The sequence below is a fragment of the Arvicola amphibius genome, chromosome 2 (assembly GCF_903992535.2).
Source record: "Arvicola amphibius chromosome 2, mArvAmp1.2, whole genome shotgun sequence".
Taxonomy (NCBI): Eukaryota; Metazoa; Chordata; class Mammalia; order Rodentia; family Cricetidae; genus Arvicola; species Arvicola amphibius.
In genome coordinates, this window is record NC_052048.2 from 129,251,285 (window position 1) to 129,276,608 (window position 25,324).

The window sequence follows — 25,324 nt, forward strand, 5'->3', positions numbered from 1 at the left end:
TTCTCACTGTAGCTTCTGGCCTGTGAACAGACCTTCTCACCAGCAGGGAGCTTCCAGCAACCATCAAAGAGCAGTTTATTGACAGAAGAGAAGATTTAGTTTGAGAGAACCCTAAAAGCCTTCCTGGAGATGAATTGAGCCATCTACTCAGGGGGAGATATTTGAAACCTAGCCATGTGTGGCTTTTCTAGCTCATTCCAGAAAACAACAACAACAGACACCAGTGGATTTTTGAGAATTTTCCTAATTATATAAGTTATTACTTTGTTTATTTGTTACCCAAAGCATTAAGTAATTAGAATACAAATCACAGGGTTTTAGTACCAGTTCTGCAACTCACCCACTGTGCATTTTCTGGCAAGTCCCACAATGCCTCTGGCTTCAGTTTCTGTATTTCAGATGGACTCCAAAGTCCCTCCTGATTCTTATGGTCTACAGTTGAGAAGTTCTGGCAGATCCCTTGAGGAAAGGCGACAGGGGCTTGTACTCCAGGATTGGCAGCTGTTGGGGTGGGGCATTACCTTGAGCTGGTATAGTTCTGAAAGTCTAACTGGTTTGGGATGCTGGTTCTCCTGTTCTGCTTAATGAACGGTGCTTCAAATACAGATGCCTCTGAAGGCCAGTGGCCAGAGCATCACCACAGATCCTGACACTTCATGTAATTCTTTTTATTAAATACACAAAGCAGACTTCTCAGGAACACATTGGGATGTCTGTTCCATGAAGTAAATGAGCCCAACTACATGTGCCAGTGAATGGAACCCTGTGAATGCCCACTGACCGTGACATTCAGGTAGCTCAGATTTGGCACTCTCTAGAGAGGTGACATTCAGGAGGCCCTCACCAAACAGGGGAAATGTCCTTTGTATTGTGTGAAGGACCCTGACAAATGACACACATGACTCAGGGTTAGGTTTTTTCTTGCATGGATCTAAGGGTTTGTCCAATGGAGGAAAAGGTTTTGACCTCAAATGTCATTTACTCCAGGTTCTAATAGCCTCTGGTTCTGGGATTGTTGCCTAAAGGTGATACCACCTGCCATACGGTGTAAAAGAATACTGAAAAGGGTCATCTGCTATCATAAAGGCTATTTCTCATGATCAACTGAAATCCATATTAGGGTGTGTGTTGTAGGGAGGCTGCTTGTTTGTTCCTGGCTGCTCAGCCCTAAAATAATCACACAGAAACTATATTATTTGCAATACTGTTTGGCCAATAGCTTAAACCATATTTCTGGCTAACTCATATCTTAAATTAACCCATCTCCATCTCTATTAATCTGTGTATCTCCACAAGGCTGTGGCTTACCCGGTAAAGTTCTGGTGTCTGTCTCTAGCAGGGATACATGGCCTCTCTCAGACTCTGCCTTCTTTCTCCCAGCATTCAGTTTAGTTTTCCCTACCTAGCTCTGTTTTGCCCTGCTAAAGGCCTAAATCAGTTTCTTTATTCATTAACCAATAAAGGCAACACATATACAGAAGGACTGCCCCCACCAGGTGTGGACATGGAAATTATAAGTCTGCCAAAGTCTGTTGTCAATTCGTCCCAGAGTCAGTTGTGGGCCCAGCTTCTGAAACACTCTTGACAGAGAGGATGAGTCCACATCATGGGGCCCACAAGCATGGCATCATCTCTTCTGGTGAACTCTACAACATTTGCTTCCTAACCTTGTGGGGCGGCTGCTCTTTATGCCCCTGCTGTGGCTGAGGTCACTTAGATGGTGGCTGGTTTCCAGGGAATGTCCTGGAAACTAAAGGTGGTTGCTGGTTCCCTGCTTTGAAATTGAGCCACGGTGATTAGAAAGCCAGTAGGCAGTCTCTACTTTAACGGGCTGAAGATTTAGGAGACACAGATGGCCATTTGGAGGACCTCAGGGTGATCTGGATACAAAGGCAGATGGATGGATTTTCTAAGCCCAACCAAGAGGAAATTCAGGGTCTGAAGATACCAGGTCTCCCTGTTACCATTCTGTGGTATACAGCACTGGGAACCCCGTCTCTTGAATGTCTTTTCCTGGTACGCGGCCTGGGTCAAGAAGCTCCTACCTCTATCTTAACTGCTTTAGGCCTCAGGCATGGCCGCTTTGTTGTTGGCAGTCTCACCCTTTGCTAGAGACCAGATTTCCACCATTTCCACCTGCAGACTCAGACTGTTCAAGCAGGCGACCTTGCCAACCCCTCTAGGCATCCGTTCTACAGCACGGCTCTGATCGGTTCTGGGACATTTTTCTCAATGACAGCATTTCACACTGAAGCAATGTTTTGAACTTGCTAACTTACTATTGGTATTTTTGCGCTTTGAAATGTGGCCCCTATCCTGGCAAGTTTCAGGGTATAGATATACAACACGTACATGTGTGTACACATACACACACATATACACACACATATACACATGGGAAGGGAGAGAGAGGAACAGAGAGGGGGAGCTCATTCTTGTCTTGACCTATTGTAAAAAAACTGCTTGAGGTTCCTTTAATGAGTTTTTACCAATCTAGAGGAAGAAGCGCCCCCTTTAAGCATCACTTTCCTAGAGTCTCCTTCCAGTGCTAGTGTCGGATGTCTGCTGGTCCACAGGTTTGGCTGTGAGAGCAGGAGGAGCTGCAGCTGTGGTGATGGAGAGTCAGTGAGCCCCAGCAAGGATGAGTGCTTCCGGGGACGGGTACTCATTTTATCCTATTTTAAATGCAGAAATGCAGGTTTAGATAATAGCCCTCCCTGGGGTCCTTCAGTTGCTTTGTGCAGGACCAAGAGCCGTCATGACTGTGCCCTGCCATAGACTTCATGTTCCTTCATGTTCCTCCCAGCACTTCATGTTCCTCCCAGCAGGCTGATCATTTCTAGAAGGTTCCACTATCTTTTTTCCATGAGGGAATTGATAAGAAAGACCAGGATCAGGCATCAGTGATTGATTGTAACTGCACACTCAGCAGTTAGGAATAGTATCTCCCTTTCTTTTATAGTTTTAATTGGCACATGATAATTACTTTTCCACCCTCATTGTTATTTTTCAATGGTCAGCTTCTCATAGAGCAAAAGGATATATGCAGTCAAGGCTGAGATCTCTGCATCCTTGTGAAGGTCATAGTGGCTGTAAAGGGTCTGACACTGAGGAGCAATAGATCTGTCTGTAGTAAGGAGGGGCCGCTTGTTCATCCCGGATGGCCAGAACCAAAATAACCACACAGAAACTATATTAATTAAAACACTGCATGGCCCCTTAGCTCTAGCTTCTTATTGGCTAACTCTTACATATTAATTTAACCCCATTTTATTAATCTGTGCATCACCACGTGGCAGTGGCTTACCAGCAAAGTTTCAGCATGTCTGACTCTGGTGGAGGCTCCATTGCTTCTCCCTGACTCCACCTTCCTCCTCCCATGCTATAGGCCAAGGCAGTTCTTTATTCATTAACCAATAAAAGCAACACACAGACAGAAGGACCTCCCACACCATCTGTCCCCCGAAGGTGGTACAGAAATCTGAAGATGTAAGCAGTGGGCGGAGTTGAAGTCCAAGGACAGCCATCTTCACAGTGTCCTTGGGGTATTAGGTGCTTTCCTCTCTGCTGTCATGAAACTTGATGAGGGGTAATGGGAAGAGGAAAGGTTTGCTTTCATAGTTTGAGGGGGATACAATTCATCATGGAGGCAAAGACATGGCTGCCACTGAAGCTCGAGGTGACATTGTGCTCTTGTCGTGAAGTAGAGAGAGATGAATGCCAATGCTCTACTGACTTTCTCCTTTCTCTTCAGCTGAGAACCCCAGTGCATGGTGCTGCCCTCATTTGGGGTGTCTTCCCTCTCAGCATTCCCCTCTGGGATCACCCCATAGACACACCCAAAGACGTGCCTCATTAATGCCCCAGGTGTTGTTCATTGTAATAACTCAGCAATTGAAATGAGCCGCCACACTCAGACATTACTTAATTTGGTCTTTGTCCCTGGGTTTTGATTCTGGAGCTGTGGTGGAGTGAGCAGAAAACCCTGGATTGACAGTTTGCTCCAGCCTTGGGTCTCTTTCTGGCTCTTCCTGGAAGTGGGTGGGGGCTATCGTCTTCATAAAAGTAACCTTTCAAAGTTCCCGTTTTGTCTACAGAGGAGAAAACAGCACCCACTTCTTAGTGTTGCTCTGTAGACTAAAGATGCTTATGGGAATATGTACTTAGAATGGTCCCCAGCAGATAAGATGAGGGGTGCCCTGGATAAGGTTTCCAATCTCTTCCCTTGGGTGTGGATTTACCTGGGCCTGTGGAAGGCTGAGCACTTTGATGAATCCCTTGATCCCTCTGAGTGCTTTGTGTGAAAGAGAGCTTAGAGCTTCTGCCTCATAGGCCCTGAGTCAGAAGAGAGCAGAAGAGGGGTCTTTAAGAAGCACCCTACAACTGGAACCTTTGACAAGGCCTAAAGAAGAGGAGTCTTTCCTGGTGTTGTTAGAGAAAATGATCCCCAGATATTATTGCCTAAAGATATTAAAGGTGGTTTAGAAGGGAGAAAAAACAACCTGTCTCTCAATGCTTTATAAGAAATTAAATCAGAATGTAGAAAAATCCAATTCAGTTCCATCCAAAACGAGCTGCAATATCAACTCCATTCCTATTTAAAGCCAGGAACTACAGCTGGGAGAGCGAAAGGGAGGCCTGCCTCCAAGCACAGATTTCAAAACAAACTCATTTGGTGGTGGGGCATTTGCATAGCCTGCTTTACGAGGCAGGGTTTGACCCCAACACAGTGGATTATTACACTCCCCAGAGGCCAGGCATCCCAGAATTGATGGTTCTCAGTCTGAGGTCTGTTTGCCTAATATGAACACAGGCACGTTTGCCAGGCGATGTCTGTTTCGGCACAGCACCCCTCTGTCTCAGATGGAAACGGGACATCTTTATTTGGAGAAGAATAGACATGATAGATGATGGCTGCGGAAGCTGAAGTTTTGGGACGGCATCAGTAATTGTCACCATTGGGTGGGAGGCTGCTCTCTTTTTCTCCTATCTTTTCACATTTGCTAATACAAATGGAGATTGGGGGCCCAGCCACGTGTAATGGCCGTGCCGTTCATTTTGAGGCCATTTTGGTATTGCAAGGTACCAAACATAGTACCAGTTTTATCCTGGTATTCTGATACCAAAGCAAGGTGTCTGGCAAGCCAGTGCTGATGGTTAGGGGGGCTGAGGAAGAGGCTCAGTTAGCTTAGAATGCACACGGTCCTGAATTTGTTCAACAGCACCACAGAGACAAGGATTATATACCTAGAATTCTACCACTCAGGAAGTGGAAACAGGAGGGTCAGGGTGATCGTCCTCAGTTACAGAGAGAATTTGAAAGCCCACATGGGATACATGAGTCTCTGGAGGGGGTGGGGCGGGGAGAGATTGATTAACAAACCCGGCAGTTCCTCCACAGATAGATACTCTTAACAGCAGCACCGCCACCGTCAGAGGCAGGCAGACCATCTTCAGCGCTGAGAAGATACAGAGGCAGCCAGTGACGGGGCAATACAAATGAGGTACCATCTCCCCATTATAAAGGGGAATTGTCTGCAGCATGAAAGGGCGAGTGGTATTAACCTTAGGACCACAGGATATAGCTCCTGGAGAGCCGCTGGGAAACATAAAACCAATCTCGATTGCCCAGAAACAGAAAGACACTTAATAGAAGTGTAATTGAGAGTTCCCCCCACTTCTAACTTAGATAGTTTGGCTGTGTTGAAGGGAATCACTTCACTTTCGCTCCCAGGAAGGGCCAGCTGTCCATGGATATGATTACAGGACCATCTAGCGACTGACTGCTGCCAGAATCAGCCGGGTTTCTTCACTGCCTTCTGAGACCCCCTAATCCCGTACCATGCTTCTCTTGGAGATGGAAATAGTGGCCGAAAAAGCAACTGTTTAAAAGCACCAGTGTTAATTGGGAGTTAGCACCCATTAGCAGGACCACAGATTGATTCATCAAATTAGCAATAACCCTTCCAAGAGCAAGGACTTTGGAATCTTACAAAAGTTAAATTGAGAAAGAACTTGGAAAACCATCTGGCCTTGGTCTTCTACTTGAAAACTTACGAGGTCCAGACAGGGTAGAGGACTTACAGAAGGTCTCCAGCAAATCAGTAGCAAAGGAGGGCTAGTTTCACTCGGTGCCTATTTCCAGAGTATCTAGTCTGTAAACTCTTTGTTTTGCTGATAAGGGAAACAAGGTCCACACGTGAGAAGACATCCTCCATGATTCCATCAGTGTGCTCGGAGAGCCCAGCCCTTGCAAAGCACTTCAACCACGTTAGATACTAGACCGTGAATGCGTAAGGACAGCAAAAAGATGCCAAGAGGCTCAGGTGCCTCAAATGTGAGGCAAGCATACAGTGCTTCTCAGAAGGATGTCTCCCACACACAAGCCGACGTGGAGCACCATTGTTCCAGGGCAAGGCTTCTTCCTGCTTCCTTTCCTCCCTAGGTTTCCATAATCAGTGGCTGTCCCTTGTGCTCCTTCAGGAGAGAGTAAGCTAGGACCCACTCATAGTATTGACCCGTTAGTGGCCACAGAGATCAAGGTGGAGATGCCAAGATGGCAAACCAAGGCTGGGAGTACCATGTGTTTGCTTTGATCTGGGACTTCGCAGTCAGTCACTGCAGGACCTGCCTAGGTCTTCTGCGTACACTTCTTTTTTTTTTTTTTTTTGGTTTTTCGAGACAGGGTTTCTCTGTGGCTTTGGAGCCTGTCCTGGAACTAGCTCTTGTAGACCAGGCTGGTCTCGAACTCACAGAGATCCGCCTGCCTCTGCCTCCTGAGTGCTGGGATTAAAGGCGTGCGCCACCACCGCCCGGCTCTGCGTACACTTCTTAAGACTGAAAGGCATCACTTTCAGTGAACAGAGGGGAGGGAATCGAAAGCCAGAGAGTTAGTAAATACTAGAGGCAGACTCAAATTCAGTTGTTACTTGCTCAGACTGAGCTGTGCTCACCCACAGTGGAGCCCTCTTCCTGTTCCCAGAGCCACAGCAAGCACAGCTCCTCAGTGTCCCAGAGTTTGGGGAACGACATCTGTTCTTTAATTTGGCAGCTTGGCCCATGGTCACTGATGGAATTGCACCTTAGCTGTCCTGGGCCATAGAGGCTGTGGAAGAGGCAAAGGCCGGCCTCCTGGAGGCCCAGTCCCACGTTTGGGGACCTGCTTGTTCCACTGACCTCCGTTGTCATTGCAGGTCTGGAGTGCAGCTTTGACTTTCCCTGTGAGCTCGAGTATTCCCCTCCTCTCCACAACCACGGGAACCAGAGCTGGTCCTGGCGACGTGTGCCCTCTGAGGAGGCCTCGCAGATGGACTTGTTGGATGGGCCAGAGGCAGAACGATCTAAGGAGACACCCAGAGGTAAGGGGAGAGGGTCCTGGGTGGGCCCGGATGAGGCTCAGCTGCCTATTTCCTTGAAATGAAAAGGTTTCCCCAACCCTGCTCTGCCTTTGTCTCCTTGGAAATAGACTTTGATATCTGTACTTCTCCATGGCTCCTTGACCCACGTATCAGGGAACACGTGAGTCTAATTTTAAGATGAATCTAGCCCTTTACTCTTCCCTGGTAATAGAGCAGGATTCTAGAACTCTTCAACATAGATTTCCCAAGGTAAGACACTGATAACTTGTTGATCTGTTTGTCCGTCTGGACTAGGGTTGCCAAGGAAAACCCAGTCACTCAGTTGATTTAAATTTCAAAAAATAAATAAATAAATAAGCACTTTTTTTAGTATGTCTCAGGTGATGCTTGGAACATACTTAGACCAAAACCTATTCCAACCGTATGGAAAACTTCAAATGTGTTCTGCATTTTTATTTGCTGAATCTGCCAATCTCAATGGGGAAGGTGCCGTACAACTGGGTTGAATGTGCGTTCCAGAGTCATTCATGAATATTCAGGCTGCATGCTTGTTTTGCGCAGTGCTTTCAGCGGTCCTGAGCTGTTTATGAATATCGCCTGCCAAATTTTCAGTACCTGAAGATTAGACACTGAATAGTGGTGCTGGTTGCATATTTGGAAGAGTTTTTACAGGGAGATGTGAAAGCATTAAGCCCACTTCAGCCTTCTGGTCTCTCTAGCCAAGCTGAACCACAAGACTTCCGATTCTTCAGATACAGAAAACTCTGTTGGCCCTCAACTTGGCAGCATGGGTTTCTGGTCTTTAGGGAGAAGTAAAAACTGGGAGTGGATTTATTGGGCATAAGTAGGACTTGCCATCTTTAACTGTCCTCTGGGATTCAACATCTGTGAGGGGAAAACCAGGACTCTGAGGAGGAGAATGACTGGACCAAGATCACACACTTTTATGGGCAGGTCTTTGTGTCTACCATGATGAATGTCATCAAGTAAGGCTCTCGCCACCATGTCACGTGTCTGTGTCTGTAGTGAAAGCTATGACTGGAGCCTGTCCTGCACCCCAGTTCCTGACGAGGATGATCATGGGCTTATACGTCTGCGGAGTCTATCGGGGCGGGGCTTGTTTGAGCTGAAAGGCATGACACAACCATCATCAGTGCCCTTGGATTTGTCCTATCTGCACCCCAACAGACATACTAGGCATGATCCCTTTCTGTGCACTCTTCCAAACTTCCTTTTCTGCTTTCCTGACTCTCTTGAGTTAGTTTGAGGTTGATTTGTGCTTTAAGCCGCCGTCTCCTGGATGAAGATGTCTCGTCTGTGTGAAAGCATGCGTAGGTAAATCGCTCTTAACCGGGCAGTGCATGGGGGTTTATGAAGAAATTGCGGAAAGCATTGCTTGAAGATGCCAAGTCAAGAGATCTGAACTGAGGCCTAGCAATTTGAATATTTTATATTATGAAATCTGGCAGGTGCAAAAGATAGCTATAACATGTGTGCACAAATTATAGGTGATAGTCCAAGCAACACTCATGCTGTTCCCACCAAGCTAAAGCATCTCAATGCTATCTGCCTTCGCTTGGCCACAAACAAAACTCTAAGCTTGGAGGTAACTGGTTTTTTTTTTTTTTGTATTATATGTTAATCAGTCATTTGTTTGTCTTTATGGCCTTGCCACCTAAGCATGTGGCCCCCACTCAAAGAATTTATTAGGTCTTCCACCTCTTAACATAAATAGAATCATTCTATCATCTTGTAACTTGTTCATTCTGATACATGTAGCTTTGGTCTATTGTCTTTGCGGTCTCTTGAATTCATAGCACGAAGGCAAGTTTCTTTTCTCTCTTCTGTCATTGAATGTTTGGGTTATCTCCAGGTTTTTGCAATTACTGATAACATGACCGTGAGCATTTTTGCAGCTCTCTTGGTGCACTTGTTACAGGCGCCTTGTGTCACACAACAAAGATGAAGTTGCTAGGGTGTACATTAAATGCATCTTCTGTTTGATTCTCATTAACCTGGAGTCAGCAAGCCCCGGGGAGCCTCCTGTTTGCATCTCCAATGCTAGGATTAGAGAGATCTTAATGTACCTGGCTTTTATGTGGGTTCTGGGGATCAAACTGAGGATCTCATGCTTTGCCAACTGAGCTGTCCCTCTCCCTCAGTGGATGTCCTAAAATATCCTGAGTGTATTTTCTTAGGTGGTTCTAAGTCATAACTTCACTTGTGCACTGTTGACATAGGCCATCTTTTCAGATTGACTCTGATGATTCATAGCCACTACTGTGGTTATCTCTGGATTCTAATATCCAACCTGGCTGGCTAGTTTTATGTCAAACTGACACAGACAAAAGTCTCCTGGGAAGAAGGAACCTAACGGAGAAAATGCCCCCAGCAGATTGGCCTGTGTGCAGGCCCGTGGAGCATTTTCTTGATTGGCGCTTGAAGTAGGAGTGCTTAGCTCTCTGTGTGCTGTGCCACCCCCAGGCTGGCGATCCTGGGCACTGGAAGAAAGCAAACTGAGCAAACCATGAAGAGCAAGCCAGTAGGCAGCATAGCCTTTGCTTCAGCTCCTGCCTTGGGAACTTGCCTTGACTTCCTTTAATGATGAACTGTGAAGTGAACAAAAACCCCTTTCCCGTCCAAATTACCCTTGGTTATTAATTCTTAGCATAGCAATAAAAACCCTAACAAAGACTTCATAAAACCTCTAGTTTTTAATCAGCGTGTGTGTGTCTTTTGGTTTTTTGAGGCAGAGTTTCTCTGTGTGGTCCTAGTTGTACTGGCACTGGCTCTGTAGACCAGACTGGCCTCAGACTCACAGAGATCCCCCTGCCTCTGAATCCTGAGTGCTGGGATTAAAGGCATGCACCACCACCGCCTGGCTTGCTGTATATATTTCTTAAATAACTATATTTTAAGGAGTGAGTGGGTCAGCACGATGTAGTGAATTGGAGAACACAACGGCTAGACTCTGCATGAGTCCCAGGGCCTCTGTGATGTCAGGTGGTGTATATCTGGAAGTTGGGATCTTTTGTGTGTTTTAAACAGTAGCAATAAATGGTGCACTGCTGACCTCTAACCTGCTTCTCCTTCTCTGTCTTCCTCCTTGTGATCTCTGGCCTGTGTGAGCCACAAAGAAAGCTAAGAGAAACCAAGACGTGAGAGGAGAGGAGAGAGAGAAATCTCTGTAGCGTGACGCATAACGAGTACCTTTATGTTTTTAGGAAGCTTGGTTCCCAAGGGTCAGCACTTTCAGCCAATGCAAAGCTTCTTGCATTAGGTGACTCAGCCAGGCTGGGAGTACCCATCTTTAAGTACACATTTGTCAACTTCAGTCTCTCTGAAAAGATGTCATTTGAACGATGTGGCGGTATGCAGCCCCCATAAAGACTGTGATATAAGAGACCACAACAAAAGCCATTTTGTGTGTATCTCTCTGCTTTAGCAAACCCTTTGGTAGTGTGGATGTTCCTACTGTAAGAAATGTACACTCCTCTTCCAGACGAAGGAGTCTGTATTAATCAAGGGTCTCTAAAGGAACAGAAATGATGGAGAGAGAGAGAGAGAGAGAGAGAGAGAGAGAGAGAGAGAGAGAGAGAGAGAGAGAGAGTATAAAAAGGGAATTAAAGGGAATTATTAGAGTCGTTTACAGGTCATGGTCTGGGTAGTCTAACAATGGCTGACACACAAAAGAAAGGCTGGAAATTGGCATTTGTTCAACCCACGATCTTGAATGTCTCAGCGCCCCCAATCTGGTGTTGGAATCCAGGAGGATGCCTAGAGAGCTACTGGTTTCTACTCTATCTTGGAATCCTAAAGAAATAAATTCTAATACCAGCTAATGAAGGCCTCAGCAACTAGAAAGATGAATTTACCAGCAAAAGCGAAGGCAAACAGACATATACACAAAAAAGATTTCTTCTTATATGTTCTTTTATTTGGATTGCAACTAGGAGGTGTGGCCCAGTGTAGTGATGAGCTGCGGGCAGGCCTGCTTTTCATCCTGCCTGGCTCCTGGCCACCCGCTAGCTTAAAACCCAAAATAACATCACACAAATTGTATTCTTTTAAATACTGCCTGGCCCATTATTTTCTGCCTCTTACTCAAATCTTGATTAACCCATATCTAATAATCTGAGTAGCACCACAAAGTGGTACCTTACCGGGAAGTTTCTAGGGTACATCCATCTTGGGCTGGAGCTTCATCGCATCTGGCATCTCTCTGAGGAGAGGCACGGCAGTCTGCCTAACTTAGGAGAGGCGTGGCATCTTACTGATCCTTCTACCTCACTTCCTCTTCCTGTTCTGTCTACTCCACCCACCTAAGGGGTGGTCTATCAAATGGGCCAGTTTCTTTATTAGCCAATGAAATCAACTCAAACAGAAGACTCTCCCACATCATTTCCCCTTTTTCTGTTTAAATAAAGGAAAGGCTTTAACTTTAACATAGTAAAATTACATATAACAAAATAGTTATCAAGTAAGAATTAGTTACAATATTATATCCATTTTATCTTTTATCATAACAAAGGAAAACTATAACTATCTATCTATTCTTCAACTCCATCAAAGACTCCAGAAGGATATAATATTACCTAAGTAAACAAGAAATAAGCAACTTCCAAACTCTAGAAATGACAGAGACATCTCGCTGCCTGGACAGTCACCCAAAGTTCTTTTGTACTGTTGGGGCATCCATCTCCGGCCTACAGGCCCATAAATATCCATCAGACATTTCTATGCAGCAGAAAATTTCGAAGGCAGTTCATTCACTATCTGCTGTGTCCTTCAGAATGTCTCGCAGACTCTTTCTTGAATTAGGAACCCCAAAGAATCATCTCACATTTAGGCAAGTTCAGCAGTCCTCTCTCGTTGGGTTCTTTGTGTCCAGTTTCTACAACAGTCCAGGCAAGAGCAGTTTCTTGCCCAAATGGCTATCAAACTCTATAAGGATCCTCTTCGATGCCCATCTTCCTCTTGAAGTAGCTGGTGCTGCCAGGAGCAGATGTGTCTCATTGTCATGAAAAGTCCTAAGTTATTAAGACATTTAAAATGCCATATTCTGTAGTCTTTGGAAGATATGAAGTATGCCTATCTAACTGAAATATATCTCTATATATCTAGAAAATCTAACTAACATGTCTATAAGCTTTACTATTATCGATGATTATCCATTAACAACCTATATTTCTTAATTATACATTACATTCTTAAATGAATTACACAATCACAATACATTAATCAGTATCAGAAATACACATACATATAACAAAATTGACCTTAAAATCCATACCAATGCAAATTATTCATATCTATATCATATCCCCCTTTAAATGTAAAAGAACATTTATAAACAATATTTGGGAAAATGGGCGCAGTTATTTCTCTCCAAACTGCTTCCTGCTGAATGGGGACGCTGTTAATTAGGTCTTTCATGGTGTAACCTGTGTGCCAGGTTCATCTCAGTCATCAGTTGGGTGAAGTAATTTTCTGAAGGTGTTCACAGCAACCTTTCAGGAGGGCGTGGTCTATCATACCATATTGGGATAGAAGCAATCCACACGGTCTCATTTTCTGTAAAAACAAAAGAAACTCCTTTCCAAAGCATCATATCCTTAGATCTAAATTCTGAAGTCAAGGTATTTTCAAAATATCTATCTTGGATTAGTTCAGCAGCATTTGTAAACAAATATCTTTTAGCAGCTATTGCTTCTTCCTCAGCATTCAAACAATTCAAAGAGAGTATAATAGTATACAGTATCAAGATTCTCCGTATATTTTCCATCTTTGTATGGCTTTATTTTAACCTCTATTTCGTTTATTTTTACTTTTATTTTTTTATTTTTTGACAAGTTCTTTGTATATCTTTGTCCTGGAATAACTCTGCAGACCAGGCTGTCCTTGAACTCTCAGAGATCCATCAGCCTCTGCCTTCCAAGTTCTGGGATTAAAGGCGTATGCTACCACACCTAGAACTCACAGAGATCTGTCTGTCTCTGCCTCCCAGGCATTGGGATTAAAGGTGTGTACCACCACAACAAACTACTTCCTTTTTTTTTCTTTTTTATTTTTAAGAACTTTAACCTTTAGCCTGTATATATTTTTAACACATAGTAAACCATTTAGACGTTTTCTTTGACTTTGAATCTTTCTTTTACTGTATATTATCTCTCTTTTTGTGACCACATGAGTCTTTAATTTACCCACCAATATTGGTAGAACTAAAGCCGTAACTTTGGTGGCTGGATCAAGCCCATGCCTTAGCTTTCTAGCCTCGTGGCGGAGGTACCCACAGGAGCCATGTTTATCACCACAACTCTATGGCATTTCAAGGTCCCTGCCAGCAAGCAAGCTGCAACAGTGTTAAACAACACTAAAGCTCCATAGTCAGGACCGCCTGCTTGAAAGAGTCAGAGTTTGCCCTGGCAGGACGGCCCAGAAAGCTGGCATTTTAAAAAAGCACAGCTTTTTTCCTGCTACGGCTGAAAACCAAAAAGCATGCAGTTAATTTTCATTAACAGCATTTAAGTGTTTCGTAGCAGGACCTCTTAAAAGAGCTGCAATGTTTTGCAGCTGAAGCTGAGTCAGGAAGCCTCTCTTAGATGAGAGTGCTTGCTTGCCAGTCCCGAAAAATAGAGCTTTACTCTATTCTTTCCCAAGCTTTCTCAAGCTTTCTGCGGATTCAGTTATCCACGTGGGCGCCATTCTGTAGTGAGTATCTGAGGGCCTGCTTTTCGCCCAGCTCGGCTCCCGCATGGTTACCTTTACACGCGAAATAACAACACACAAATTGTATTCTTTTAAATACTGCCTGGCCCATTATTTTCAGCCTCTTACTCACATCTTGATTAACCCATATCTAATAATCTGTGTAGCACCATGAAGTGGTGCCTTACCGTTTAGTTTCTAGCATACGTCCATCTTGGGCTGGAGCTTCATCGCATCTGGCTTCTCTCTCTGGAGAGGCACGGTGGTCTGTCTAACTTAGGAGAGGCATAGCATCTTACTGATCCTTCTACCTCACTTCCTCTTCCTGTTCTGTCTACTCCACCCACCTAAGGGGTGGTCTATCAAATGGGCCAGGCAGTTTCTTTATTAGCCAATGAAATCAACTCAAACAGAAGACTCTCCCACATCAGCCCAGATTTGGGGTGGCTTTTCCCACCTCAAATGAGTCAGTCGAGAAAATCTCTGCCAGGAGCGCCTTGTCCCTTGTGCTTTAGTTCATTACAGATGTAGTCAAGTTGACCACCAGGATTAGCACAGTCTACTAAACACAGCGTTGACCCATCATGGAAAATGGGGGAATCAGTCCCCATACATGATGTGGGGTTTCTGCTCAGATTTTCAAACCATGGATGCTTATTTACTTTTTAAACCAATTCTCTATATCCTTCCTTACCCCTTGAAGTGAGAGGCTGTTCCTAACGAAGTGGGCTGGTATAATGCTGCCCACGCTCATGCTCGCCAAGGTACAGCAAATGAAAATAGCTTTACCAGTCTGGACCCACAGTGCAGCCCTAATGCTCTGCTCCCCAGATTTTCTGTTTTCCAGCTATTGGGGAGCATACTTACAGTGTTGGTGAGGAGGAGTAGTGGGGTACTCTTTACGGTTTGTTCTGTTTTTTTTTAACTGAACATTTATTAGTTGGATGGTATTTAGATTATGTTGCAATATTTCTTGCCAGGGATAAAGATGGGCCAGCAAAAGGCAGAAAAGTAATAACAATCATAGGTAATGAACTCTAAGATTATAAATTTTGAATGATTTTAATTTATGATCCCTATAACTGAGAATGATATAGGTAAGACATACAATTTAGACCAGCAAGATAATAAAAGGGATCATTTTGATAGGATCCAATATTTATAAATTAATAAACTCTTGAGGAATCATCAGGTTGGGGCATTCTGTGACTTTTCAAATGCCTGGGGGTATGTTTTAATGCATACTCCTTCCAGTGTTGCAGAATACATTCAAGGGGCAGATTTTCCTCTCCAGCAAGACTCCACTTCGGTCTCTTATAAATTCCAACTTAAAAACCAAAGACCCCTTATCACAAATGTTCCCTCCCTCAGTCCATGCCTTCTCACGTATAAATGAAGATTGAACTTCAGCACAAGTCTCTTCTGGAGTTCTGCCCCTCGAGTTCTCCCTTTGGTGGACACTCAGTTGGGAAGCTGCTACTGAAATTCTCCTATTCCTCATAAAGGCGACATAGTTTTCAAATGGTTGAAACACATTGTCTTGAGGCCTGGAGCATCTCCGGATGCTTCTTAACATGACCAGAGTTCTGAAAGACCTCAGTGGGAGCCGCTCAGTCTTTCACTCCAGTGTTTAGCTCTTGACTCCCCATGACTGCTCTAATAGATTCATAAAAGCTGGGTGGTTTACAGAACCAGCCCAGACATGGATCCTTTCCTGAATATAGAAGCCAAGAACCAACAGGGTTGGTTCCTTCTGGAGTCTCTGAACTCTTTCCTCTCACGGCTCTGCCCTGGTTCCTGGTGCTGACTGGGAGCCATGAATGTTCTTTAGCTTATAGATGGACCGTGACAGTTTCTGCCCATGCCCTTCTCTCCGTCTCAGTCAGGGAGAAGAAGTATCCTAGACTTAGGACCTGCCTTAAATCCAACATGGTTTCATCTCAGGGTCCTTAATTAAATCCGCAAAAAAACAAAACAAACAAAAAAAACATTCTTAAATGCCTTCTCCGACATAGGTATTGGAGCTTTGGGTTCTCATCTCCTGTAGAAGTGGGTACTTAATGGGTTTTCCTCCCCTATCTCAGTTGGGACGCAGACCCCATTTCTTTCTCTCTGCACTCATGGGTTGAGCTCTCAAACCTTCAGGGGGTCCAGTGAAGCAGATTCAGGAGACACCAATTAGTGCCAGAATTGCTAATCCTTCCTCTTGTTTCAAAGGGTTTAAATGTCCTCAAAGAAACCCCAGAAGGCTATGGTGGTAAATATTTATGCTCTAAGATACTTGGGATCCTGAGACAGGAGAACTCCTGGCTGGCCTGAGCTGCCTAGGGAAACCCTGTCTCTGGTGATACAGCCCCATACACACTCCTCCCTCTCCAGTCACTGTTGCGGGCTAGGCGGCAGAACTGCCCTGCTGCGCATGTCCTGACTCTTGATGCTTTGGTCTGGGTAAATGCCAAGAGTGATGAAATCTGCCAGGTCTCCTTTTACACAGTGAAGTCCCTCATTTCTGTCTTCAGCCCCCATCTGCTGATTGCCTGACATCTCCTCAATTAACCCCTCAGCCGCTGAGTCGTGCATGGGTTCATGTTGGCTCTTTCTGGAAGGCAAGTTCCACATGCGAACGAGCCAAAGGAGGGTGTGTCTTCAGCGGACTAGGGCAGGCTGCCAGCCAGACGGAGAGGAGACGAGCTCAGAGTTGACAAATCTCTGTGCTGTGTCCCAAGAGCGCTGCCCTCGTTCCTGCCCTGATGGTGGCATGCCCTAGTGCCGGCTGCAAGTCGAGTAGTTACAACCCACAGGGCCCAGTGGTTGCCCCTGAGGTCACTTGGTTAATGAGAGTCAATAATTGCATGTTTCACTTTCTCTATATGAGCAACCTTTACCGAAGACCTCTGGTTTTAGAAGGATGTTGAAGCAGTTGGAGCAGGCAAGAGTGATAAGCCACCTGGAATAAAAGAAACACACAATCGAGATAATGGGTGATTGGCAGAGCAGGAATCTGGACAGAAAAAGAAATGTTCTTTCTTTTCACTTATTTCGGACTGGTACTGGGGCATCTGTGCAAGAGTTGCCAAGTTCCAGTTCCCTCAAGCTGCCATCCGGGGATGCTGTCTCAGCCTCCTGTTGTTTCACCTTTACGGCAGCTTCTCCGGGCTTTGTTGTATTTGTTTCATGGTCCTTCACGATATAAAATAGTTTTGAGCACGTGCCTGTGTATCATTTATCATTTATATACACATAGCAGGATACTACTACTGGCGAAGTTTAATTTGTTTCTTTCTAAGATGAAAAGAAATATACTATTGGCCACACTGAGCCCACACACCTGTATTAATGGGGAAAGACTTCCTGGTTCCCCAAGTCATTTCAGCCTGGTGCCATGGTTACTCATGCCTCTGCCTTCCTTGGTTCTAAAACAGGTTTCCCTCTGTTCTCCTACTTCCCATAACCTACTGCCGCTGACCAGGGGCTTCTTCCCCCAGAATGTCTCCAGACAGGTCTAGATTTACAAGAGTTGTTTGAGTTTCAGGAACCTTTAATCTTTTTTCTTAACATCTGCGTCTCTCTCTTTTTTTCATCTTCAAGGGGATGGAGTGAAGTAGGGTGGGAATAACTTTTAGGCTGAGAGTGTTAACATAATGATTCTCCCAAGCCATGAGACATTCTTCCTCTATGTAGTTCTTAGACCTATTGGCTCATCTAGATACTACTTGTGAGGGCAAAAAGGAGAAACATTTTAAGGACCCAACAATAAGCACTTAATTAAATAAGATGTAGCATGCCCAAGCTATTATGTTGTTACATTTCTGCTATAGAAATATATTTAGTGGGAGTTGAGATATGGCCCAGCAGTTAAGAGCATATACTGAGAACCCAAGTCTAGTTCCCAGCACCTGCATTAAGACAAAACCACTTGAGACTCAGATCCAGAGGCACCTAATGCCTCTGGCCTTTGAGGGCACCTGCACACACACACACACACACACACACACACACACACACACACACACGCACGCACGCACGCACGCACGCACGCACGCACCACACCACCACCACCACCAGCAACAACAACAAATATATATATATATATATATATATATATATATATATATATATATATATATATATAAAATAGGGAAGTATTTAAGGCACATATTTATTTTTTATTGTTTTTATTGAGCTATATTTTTTTCCCACTCTCTTCCTTTGCTCTTCCCTCCCCTTCTACCCTCTCCCATGATCTCCATGCTTCCAATTTACTCAGGAGATCTTGTCTTTTTCTACTTCCCATTTAGATTAGATTCATGTATGTCTCTCTTGGGGTTCTCTTTATTGTTTAGGTTCTCTGGGATTGTGAATTGTAGGCTGATTTTTCTTTGCTTTAAGTCTAAAAGCCACTTATGAGTGAGTACATGTTATATTTGCCTTTCTGTGTCTGGGTTTCCTCACTCAATATAATGTTTTTTATATCCATCCATTTGCCTGTAAATTTCAAAATGTCATTTTTTTCCTCTGTGTATTTCCATTGTGTAAATGTACCACATCTTCTGTATGCATTCTTTGGTTGAGGAACCTTTAGGTTATTTCCAGGTTCTGGTTATGATAAACAATGCTGCTATGAACATAGTTGAGCACTTGTCCTTGTGATACGATTGAACATCCTTTGGGTATGTACCCAAAAGTGGTATTGCTGGGTTTTGAGGAAGGTTGTTTCCTAATTTTTTGAGAAATCGTCATACTGATATCTAAAGTGGTTGTACCAGTTTGCACTCCCACCAGCAATGCAGAAGTGTTCCCTTTACCCCACATCCTCTCCAGTATAAGCTGTGATCAGTGTTTTTGATCTTGGCCATTCTTACAGGTGTAAGATGGAATCTCAGAATTGTTTTGATTTGCATTTCTCTGATGGCTAAGAATGTTGCATATTTCCTTAAGTATCTTTCAGCCATTTTAGATTCATCTGTTGGGTTCTCTGTTCAAGTCTGCACCCCATTTTTATTGGATTATTTGTTTTTTTTTTGATGCCCAATTTCTTGAGTTCTTTATATATTTTGAAGATCAGCCCTCTGTCTGATGTGGGGTTAGTGAAGATCTTTTCCCAATTCTGTAGGCTGTCATTTTGTCTTGTTGGCATTGTCCTTTGCTTTGCAGAAGCTTTTCAGTTTCAGGAGGTTCCATTTATTAATTGTTTCTCTCAGTGTCTGTGCTACTGGGGTTATATTTAGGAAGTGGTCTCCTATGCCAATCATTCAAGTGTACTTCCCACTTTCTTTTCTATGAAGTTCAGTGTGGCTGGCTTTATGTTGAGGTCTTTGATCCATTTGGAATTTAATTTGTGCATGGTGATAGATATGGATCTATTTTCATTATTCTACATGTTGATATCCAGTTATGCCAGCACCACTTGTTAATTATGCTTTCTTTTTTCCATTTGATATTTTTGCTTCCTTGTCAAAAATCAGGTGTTCGAAGGTGTGTGGATTAATATCTAGGTCTTCAATTCAGTTCCGTTGACCCTCCTGTCTGTTTTTATGCCAGTACCAGGCTGTTTTCAGTACTCCCACTTTGTAGTAGAGTTTCAAGTCAGGGATTGTGATACCTCCAGAAGTTCCTTTTATTGAACAAGATTATTTTGGCTAACCTGGGTTTTTGTTTTTTTATATGAATTTGAATATTGTTCCTTTGAGGTCTGTGAAAAATTTTGCTGAGATTTTGATGGGTGTTTCATTGAATCTGTAGATTGCTTTTGGTAAGATTGCCATTTTTACTATGTTAATTCTACCTACCCATGAGCATGGGAGAGCTTTCCATTTTCTGGTGTCTTCTTCAATTTCTTTCTTCGGAGATTTAAAGCCCTTATATAAGTCTTCCACTTGTTTGATTAGAGTTACTTCAAGATATTTTATACTATTTGTTGCTTTTGTGAAGGGTGATGTTTCTCTGATTTCTTTCTCAGTCAAGGCCCATTATTAAGTAAAAAAAAAAATTAAAACAGAAATGGTTCAACATTACATATAAGAGATTTTTTTTTTTTTGTAAAAGCAAAAGAAACTAGACTTGTTCACAAAGGGAATAGACCAGCCTAGTAGTAGACATTACTTTTAGATGACTCAGTTGCCAGTGGTTTTCCTTTCCTCTGTGTGTTTAGATAGTATTCAGATTTGAGCCCAGGTACTACATTCCTTTCATAAAAATATTAACACATTGTTCCTTTCTAATCCAAGTCAATGGGTATTTGTGGTGGTTTGAATAAAAATGGCCCCTATAGGCCTGTAGGGAGTAGCACTATCAGGAAGTGTGGCCTTGTTGGAATAGGTACGGCCTTGTTAGAGGAAGTGTGTCAGAGGGGGTGGGCTTTGAGGTTTCAAAAGCTCAACCTAGGCTCTTGGCTCAGTCTTCTTCCCTGCTGCCTGAGGATCCAGATGTAGAACTCTCAGCCCCTGTCCAACACTAGTCTGCCTGTACTTCACTCTGCTTCCCAACATGATGATAATGGACTGAATTTCTAACTGTAAGCCAGTCACCCTAATCAAATGTTTTCCTTTATAAAGAGCTGACATGGCTCTTCACAGCAATAGAAAATCTAACTAAGACAGTGTTCTATTGAGTTGGCTTTGGCTTTTGAGGAGGTGGTGTTAATTGTTTTATTTCACATCAGCCCTAATTGACAGTCATGCTAGCTGGGGAAGGTAGACAAGCAGATGGATAAACACGTTGTTTTCTCCCCCCCCCCTACCCATGGAGGACACAGTGTAATGCCAGTTGGCATCAGCTAGATGGCATCATTGCCAGATGGCATCAGCTAGAACATTCCGGCATCTAACAGATATCTGCTCAGTTCATCTTTGATGGGGGCATAAATAATTGTAAAAATAAATGAGCAGTGGGATCAAGAATAACCCAGAGACTAAGGCCAGCATCTAAGCAGGAGAGGCACAGACATCTCCACTTCATTTCCATCCCTGTCCTTACGGACTTACCAGAAGGCTTCTAGGTGACAATCTGTCCATTTTGTAAAACTGCCCATCAAGCTAAGTTTGCTGAGTAGATGTGCATGCTTATTTTCTTGGCTCTGTTCTAGAACTTACCATGAAAGGCCACTTTTTTTCCCAGCAATTTGCCCCTCATCTCTTGAACCATGATGACCTTGAGTCTTAGGCAATCATATCAATGGGTTGTAATTGGTGATTCAACGTAGTATGAGTCTGGTACCAATCTAGCAGCCGGAGCTGGAGGGGGAGCTTCAAAGACCACCATGTCTGAGTGAGCCAGCACGCTTACCTCAGAAGTGGTGGTTCCTGGTACAGAATGCCTGTCCTTGTCAGAACACTCCCCGCCCCCCCCGAACTGCTGCCATCTTTGCTGTCTGAAAGGCTCTTCATGGGAAGGCATGGACTATAAACCTTTCCTAATGATGCAATATAGTTCTGTCCAGAGGGACGGGGAGTGTGTCTATTACTTTTCATTTTAACAGAATGTCTGAGAAGAAGCAAGAATTCATTTTGACTCAGTTTCCTCATGAAGGAGGCAAGCCAGAAGGCCCAGATTTCTAGCCATGGCTGTTGGAGTTTGCCATGAGTTTTACATCTTGGTGGACTTTGGAGAGAGGAAGAGGCAGGAAGATGGAGGGAAGGAGAAAGGGAATGGGAACAGGAGTGAGTGTGCTAGAGGGAGAGTGGGGAGACAATTGGAGGGAGAGCACCAGAAACAGTGCCAGCCTGTGTAATACTTTTACTATTTGAATGAGATATGCCCCCAACAGTTATGCACTTTTAAGATGCCGAGAAGCCTGGCTAGAGGAAGTATATCACCAGGGCGTGGCCTTTGAGAGTTTCTAGCCTCATCCCTCTTCCAGCTCTGCTTCCTGTGTGTGGCTGAGATGTGATCAGCCAGTCAACCAGCTTCCTGTTCAGGTCACTTGCCACCATCACTTCCTTGCCACTCTAGACTCCTGCTCTGGAACTATAAACCCAAATAAACTCTTTCTTCTGCAAGTTGCCTTTTGACGATGGCGTTTTAACACAGCAACAGAAAAGAAACTGATCTCACCCTTCAAGCACCTCCCCCTAGAGACCCACTTTCTCTCCCTCAGTCCCCACATCCAGCTTGAAGGTTGCATAGTTTCTCAAAACAGCATGACCAGCTGGGGACCAGGTGTTCAAATGCATAAGCCTGTAGGGTACACTTTGTATTCAAGCCACAGCAGGAAGGTAGTCATAAGAAGTAAGGAAAGAAGGGCAGGATCCCAGGTCTGCCATTAAGGTTATTGCTTTCCTCTGTGAGTCTTGATGGGATGTGTGTGTGTGTGTGTGTGTGTGTGTGTGTGTGTGTCTGTGTGTGTGTGTGTACATGGAGGTCAGAGGACAACCACGGGTATTGTTCCCAGGTACCATGGTCTACTTTTTTTTGTTACAAAGTATCTCACAGCTCTTGGCTCACCTATTAGGCTGGCCTAGCTGGTCTGCAAGCCCCAGGAATCTTCCTGCCTCTGCTGTTGTGGCGCTAAGGCTCTAAGTGTACCCTATCATGCCTAGATTTTTTTTCATGTGGCTTCCAGCTGTGCAACTCAGGCCCTCATGACTGCAAGGCAAGTACTTTCCTGACAGCCATCTCCCCAGACCCAGGGTCTTCATCTACAAGGTAAAGGTACCAGATTTGATGATCGAAGCTACCTTTCCCCTTTAAGACAGGGACTATGCATTTCTAATATAGTGACAACTAAATACCCGGCCCCAAACCCTGTGAGGCACAGAGATGCCACCATCTGGGGACAGATACCTTAGCCTATATGTTGGCCACGGTATCTAGACTCTGAACACCCCTGTGCCGCTGGCTTCTCTTTGGACTGCAGCCCGGATATATTTCTTTTCAAAATCAATGCATCACCCTAAAGGGGGAAAAAAAAAGAGAAAGTCTTCCAAAGCAGCTGAGCTTGCCAGGTGGGCTCCTTGTAGCTGGGGAACCTAGGAAGGTATGGCAACATAGTTTTAATACTGGACTGGTGGGGAAATACAGGCAGGCACACACACACACACACACACACACACACACACACACTGCTAATTGGCCTCTGGAGCTAGTCCCGCGCCCCATGTCAAATGAAAGCAGCAAGAGCTACAGGCTGCAGCATGCTTTTCTCTCTACCATCAACTTGGATTCTCACAGCACGGCGCAATAGGCATGACCCTAACCTACAGGTTGACAAACCGAGGTAGGTAGATGGCAAGCTTCCAAGAGAGAAAACAGTTTTCTCTTGTTCATTGTATCTCAAGAGGCTTAACCCAAGACCCAGTATGACACAGACATTCGATATCTTTTGGCCCACAGTTGGAAACAGAGAGGTAGTTAATAACGGAAACTTCGGAAGCTGGCGGATGGCCATCGGATCTTAAACTCCAGTGTGATGGGGAGTTTGTCTGTTTCCTTGCTTGGTTTTAGTTGTTGCATGCATGTGCACACAGGCATCCCCACTTGAACATCTGGCCACCAGGCAGTGGAATCCCTTTGGGAAACATAAAGGTCCCCCTGACTAGTTAGGCTGTGCACAGCCCTCCTGCCTTTACTGAAGGAACACTATCGACAGCCAGGAGTGGTTGACCGGCTCAGCTCCGCCGTGGCTGAATTTTGTGGGTGCGCCCAGATAATCTCTAAAGGTCTATGATACTGTCGCCTTTATTTCCCCGTTTACTCTTACAACAAACCTTTTTATTAATGTTATCTGGATTTTTTAGCCTCACTGGCTTCTATATATCAAGTGGTTCAGGTAAGACACAGCTTAAAGAAATATGAACTCTGTTTAAGAAAAGCCATGAACTACTCCAAATTTATGTCTGGAGAGATGTGAAGGGAAGCCAAGACCTTGCGAAAAAGAGTAAAGTAAGAATCCTCGTGAATGGGGCGACTTCGGTGTAATTCTACCCGGAGCAGCGCTATAGTCTTTACTTAAGACAGAGAAAGGCTGGTCTCATGCTCGCCGAAGAGAGATCAGGGTCATTTTATCTCTTTGGCTCTCTTTTGTGACTTGTTAGAAAAATCGATCAAAATAATGTGCAAGAGAGCATTCTGTAAACAGGGAAATGGCTCAGGAGAGGAGCACGTGGCCTGACCTGATAAGAGTTATTCCTACCCTGGCAGCTAGACTCTCTCCGGTACTGTCCTACCCTAGGTTAAGAATCATAACTCTATAATACAGGAGGCCGGACTAGCCCAGGTGCCCATATGTCACATAATCTACGGGTGTCATTACACTCAGGGCTTTAGGGATGTGGCAAAGCATTTGCTAAGGATGAGCCTGCACCTGCAATAGTAGCTGTTCATGAGTCCTGGCGCTGGGTGGCATTTGTCCAGAGGAGTTGGCATTTCCTAATTTCTCCAACTAGAGCAAGCCAAGTTCTTTTTAGAAGTGGAGCTGCAGCAGGTTCTAAAGACGGCACAGGTATCAGAAGGTGGCTTGGTCAGCAAAGTGGGGGTCTCATGCAAGTGTGAGGACCCGGGTTTGATCCCCAGCACCCATGGAAAAATGTTATGAGGGGTGATCCATTCCTTTAATCCTACCACCGTGGAGGTAGAGGCAGGAGAATTCCTGGAGTTCACTGGCCAGGCAACCAACTGAGCTTTAGAGAGACCTTGTCTTTAAAAAAAAGTATATAGCTATGGAGAAAGATACTTGAAAAATACTTGATGTGGATTTCTGGTCTCTACACACAAATTTGCACATGTGCGTGTGTGTGTGCATTCACATGTGCACAGACATACAAACACAGGCTCACAAACAGACAGATCACAGTATCCAGCACTGCTAACAAAGACGCTAAGGAACTGATCTAATTGTGGCCTAGATTGGTCCTGTCCAGATGATGCCAGTCTGTTTTGATCCTCTCTGCTTCCTTCTCTTAAGATTCCTAACACTGACTTGGATTCCTGCTTTATCAAAATGCATTTGCTGGGTGGCATTCCTTTGCTTGGTAATGAAACTGTTGGTGTATGTAGTGGGGCGACATTCCGTGTCTCGGTTCTCAAGGACCTTGACCTGTCCTTGTGTCTTCCTCTCTGTTGTGGTCAGCACTCTCTTTCTCTCTCTCTTTTTATATATGTGTATATATACCTTGAAGCAGCAGGAGAGGTAATAAAAATGTTATTTTGGGAATAAGGAACTATTACAAGGTACTCATAGTGATAATGGTGTATGTTGTCACGACAATATAGCAGACAAACTTTAAATTCCCTTCTATAACAACAATTTTGTGTGCCCCCAT

The 25,324-nt window shown here is 44.3% G+C and overlaps 1 protein-coding gene across 1 annotated transcript in view; it reads left to right on the top strand.

Annotated features, from left to right (window-relative positions):
- Alk (ALK receptor tyrosine kinase) overlaps positions 1–25,324 on the top strand; it is a 733,404-nt gene that overhangs the window by 221,684 nt on the left and 486,396 nt on the right. The window contains exon 3 of the mRNA XM_038319976.1: positions 7,194–7,358. Within this exon, the coding sequence (XP_038175904.1) occupies positions 7,194–7,358 (165 nt within the window). The remainder of the gene's footprint in view (positions 1–7,193; positions 7,359–25,324) is intronic.